Here is a 4,618-nt window from a genome sequence, read left to right on the forward strand (position 1 = left end):
GGGAGCAATTTCCAAAGCCTGAAGGTACCATATTCGTCTGTACAAACAATAGTATGCAAGTATAAACACCATGGGACCACGCAGCTGTCATACCGCTCAGGAAGGAGACGCGTTCTGTCTCCTAGAAATGAACGTACTTTGGTGTGAAAAGTGCAAATCAATCCCAGAACAACAGCAAAGGACCTTGTGAAGATGCTGGAGGAAACAGGTACAAAAGTATCTATATCCACAGTAAAACGAGTCCTATATCGACATAACCTGAAAGGCCGCTCAGCAAGGAAGAATCCACTGCTCCAAAACCACCATAAAAAAGCCACTGCACATGGGGACAAAGATCGTACTTTTTGGAGAAATGTCCTCTGGTCTGATGAAACAAAAATAGAACATTTTGGCCATAATGACCATGTTTGGAGGAAAAAGGAGGTGCCTTGCAAGCCGAAGAACACCATCCTAACCGTGAAGCACGGGGGTGGCAGCATCATGCTGTGGGGGTGCTTTGCTGCAGGAGGGACTGGTGCACTTCACAAAATAGATGGCATCATGAGGAAGGAAAATTATGTGGATATATTGAAGCAACATCTTAAGACATCAGTCAGGAAGTTAAAGCTTGGGTCTTCCAAATGGACAATGACCCCAAGCATACTTCCAAATTTGTGGCAAAATGTCTTAAGAACAACAAAGTCAAGGTATTGGAGTGGCCATCACAAAGCCCTGACCTAAATCCTATAGAAAATGTGTGGGCAGAACTGAAAAAGCCTGTGCGAGCAAGGAGGCCTACAAACCTGACTCAGTTACACCAGCTCTGTCAGGAGGAATGGGCCAAAATTCACCCAACTTATTGAAACGTTCGACCCAAGTTAAACAATTTCAAGGCAATGCTACCAAATACTAATTGAGTGTATGTAAACTTCTGACCCACTGGGAATGTGATGAAATAAATAAAAGCTGAAATAAATCATGCTCTCTACTATTATTCTGACATTTCACATTCTTAAAATGAAGTGGTGATCCTAACTGACCTAAAACAGGGAATATTTTACTAGGATTAAATGTAAGGAATTGTGAAAAACTGAGTTTGAATGTATTTGGCTAAGGTGTATGTAAACTTCCGACTTCAACTGTAACATCCATTCGGTGGGAAATGCCATAATTTTCTGCATGGTTTATCTCAGTTCATTAATTTATCACAAAGCACTTATACACTTTCTTGATATATTTTTTAGCAAAATAAACTTCATACAGTCTTGTGTTTGAAGTAGGCTAGGCTATAAAATAGAGGATTTAAAATAGAACTAAATGGAAAGGGAACAGCAGAAAAATGCCAGGGCATGATTACTGCTATTTACAGAAGTTGGGAAAGAAAGAAAAGATGAGTGACATTTCCTGAACAGTAACACATGACATACTGTCAAAAGGACATTGAGACAATAAAGAAAATCACAAGACGGAGAGATGTGTCTGTACCTAAAACTGTGTCTCTGCATGCTTTTACAGGCAATACTTGGACTCCAGTCCTCTGGTAAATATGATTCCTTTAACATGACTGATTTTTTAAAACATATTTTGCATCAAATATTTATTGATTCCCTATTGATTTTGTTATGAGAAGTGTTGTAACACTTGCTTTTACTCTATTCAAAAGACCATAGGCCTACAAGAATGTTTGCTTCAATTAGAGACAGTGTGCATTTACCATGTGGCACATCCTACATCAATTCCTGCTCCTCTGTTACCTGGAGTATGGAGGAAAATGGGTTTCCTATCCAATTAGTACTATCAGGCAAGGTGGACGTGAAGGGTCCAAAGCCAGGAAGAGCCAGTCGACTGAAAGTGGGACATGACTGCTCTCTACAAATTCAACCTCTTGAAATAGATGATGGAAGAGTTTACACCTGTGAAGATGGGGCCACCAGTTCAAGGGTTTCTCTTCACCTTCTCAACAGTATGTTACCATTTATGATCAACCTAAATTGTCAGTTTTTATACACACTATTTCTGAGTGAGTGTTGTCACCATAGTTTTTATTTTTATTTTTTTAGTTACTCTGGCAACAGACACCAATATAGCACCAGAGATGGATATCAAGCTCCAATGTCACCTGAATATATTCTCAGGCCTTGTCCCACAATGCAACCATAGTGAAATACAGCTGAATTGGCTGAATGAAGCCAATACAGTGCTACAGGGAGAGAGATTTCAAACCGAACGTTCATCTGCTTGCCTCTCTAAACTGATCATCCGAGGTGTCAAGAAGACAGACCATCACAGGAAGTGGCGGTGTCAACTGATTGAAGGAAAGGTTGTGAAGACGTCCCTCAGCTATACCATAGAAATTGCAGGTACTTTTGTAACTATGTATTATTACAGCATATTTGCGTTAACACAGTAGTATATTGCAATCAAATTCCTCTCTCTCTCTCTCTCTCTCTCTCTCTCTCTCTCTCTCTCTCTCTCTCTCTCTCTCTCTCTCTCTCTCTCTCTCTCTCTCTCTCTCTCTCCCTCTCTCTCTCTCTCTCTCTTCTCTCTCTCTCTCTCTCTCTCTCTCTCTCTCTCTCTCTCTCTCTCTCTCTCTCTCTCTCTCTCAGGAGGTATAGAGGAAGTGTTTGTTGCAGTGGGTGAGTCAGTATCACTTCCCTGTGTCACCCACTCTTCTCTCGAGGTGGGCAGCAGATTCCAGTGGACTCTGGGTCAAAGATCACTGTCCAGTCTGTCTCAGTCAGGTGATGTCTCAGCTGGAACTCAGGGTCACCTCCCTGCATCTCTCATCAGCCAAGACGGGTCTTTGGTCATCAGCAATGTGAAAACACTGCATTCTGGGCTCTACAACTGCTCGCAACAGAACAGAATCCTACTACACACTCTGGATGGTGAGTGTCAATGGGTTGTATCACTGAGACATAAATAAGTGTCTTACACTATGAATAAACTTAGTAAATGAGGGTAACGGCACAATGTACACCACTGCTTTGTCCTCAGTATCTGCAGAGTATGCTACCCCAGGCGGAAACAATCTCACCCTGACCTGCTCACTCACCTGTGTGGAAGATGGTAGAGACTTCCATTTGACCTGGACTCACAGTGGCCAGGATGGGTTGCAGAGTGGTCCTATAGGACACAACAACACCCTCATGTCCAAACTCTTCCTTCCTGACCGCCAGGGCACAGAGAAGATAGCCTGCACCGTGCTCAGAGAGGGGGTTGAAATGGCTGTGAAGGAGTGGACCATCCAGAGAGGTAAGACTTTTGAAAGTAGTTTGGTACAATGCATAGCCATGATCTGTGTTGAGGCTGTATTCTTTCATTACTGTGATGTTGTGATAAGATATTGAGTTGTAATACAGTCTCTGTGACTTGGTACGTCTTTGCAAATAGGTCATGTACTACCTGGGGTGATATGGTCAGTCCCCCTTTTGCTGCTGTTGCTCTGTGCTGTTGGAATAAGGGGCGTGTATTGGAAGAGGCAGGGCAAGGGAAGTGCCGCCGGTAAGTATGTGTTCATGTGTGTTAGATTGTGTGTGTTACAAAAAAACTGCAATTTTGATGTTGCATCCTTGATAAAAGCCTACAGTAATGACCAGCAGTAAAAAGGAAAGACATACCATCCTAATTACATTTATGTGAAATAAAGCTGACATTTGTCCCCCTTTGCCTACAGAAGGAGAAGTACAGCAGACACCTGTTGGAATGGTAAGCATTCAATAAACACAACTATGTAATTCACTAACAAGTGAAGCCCAGTTGAGTACACCCATAACTTGACATCTAATTTGTCTAAATGTCTTGTCTTTTAACCCTTTTATCATGTTGGTGAACTAAATTCAACTGGTTTTACACATTCCATATTTTTTTATTCGCAGACTCATATCTATGAAGATATTCAAGATTTACCTCAAGCAATACAACTTTCAGGAGTAACGAACGACAGTTTTTATGATCTTCTGCAAGCTGTGAACTGAGTGTATTGTCATGTCCTCTATTTTTAGGCCATTAGTTGAGTTTTAAATCAAATTTTTGTACTTTTTACTATGTTTTTGTTTACATTGTTTTGTGGTTTGGATTTCCCTTGATATTTTGTCACATTAAGTTTCACCAGTACATCAAGCCTATGCAGGTTTTTTTGGGGGGGGGTTCCTTCTATTACACTGCTCAAAAAAATAAAGGGAACACTTAAACAACACAATGCAACTCCAAGTCAATCACACTACTGTGAAATCAAACTGTCCACTTAGGAAGCAACACTGATTGACAATACATTTCACATACTGTTGTGCAAATGGAATAGACAACAGGTGGAAATTATAGGCAATTAGCAAGACACCCCCAATAAAGATGTGGTTCTGCAGGTGGTGACCACAGACCACTTCTCAGTTCCTATGCTTCCTGGCTGATGTTTTGGTCACTTTTGAATGCTGGCGGTGCTTTCACTCTAGTGGTAGCATGAGACGGAGTCTACAACCCACACAAGTGGCTCAGGTAGTGCAGCTCATCCAGGATGGCACATCAATGCGAGCTGTGGCAAGAAGGTTTGCTGTGTCTGTCAGCGTAGTGTCCAGAGCATGGAGGCGCTAACAGGAGACGGGCCAGTACATCAGGAGACGTGGAGGAGGCCGTAGGAGGG

General features: G+C 42.1%; 1 protein-coding gene across 1 annotated transcript; it reads left to right on the forward strand.

Moving 5' to 3' along the window:
- Positions 1 to 1,452: 1,452 nt before the first annotated feature.
- Positions 1,453 to 3,956, forward strand: LOC311139302 (uncharacterized protein; the record flags this gene model as incomplete). Its single annotated transcript, XM_084174184.1, has 8 exons — positions 1,453 to 1,519; positions 1,643 to 1,942; positions 2,040 to 2,339; positions 2,586 to 2,867; positions 2,977 to 3,234; positions 3,373 to 3,483; positions 3,656 to 3,687; positions 3,858 to 3,956. 8 exons carry the CDS (start codon positions 1,453 to 1,455, stop codon positions 3,954 to 3,956), a joined length of 1,449 nt encoding a protein of 482 aa, XP_084030310.1.
- Between the last annotated feature and the right edge of the window lie 662 nt (positions 3,957 to 4,618).

The sequence above is a fragment of the Coregonus lavaretus genome (assembly GCF_964263955.1).
Source record: "Coregonus lavaretus genome assembly, chromosome: 13".
NCBI lineage: Eukaryota > Metazoa > Chordata > Actinopteri > Salmoniformes > Salmonidae > Coregonus > Coregonus lavaretus.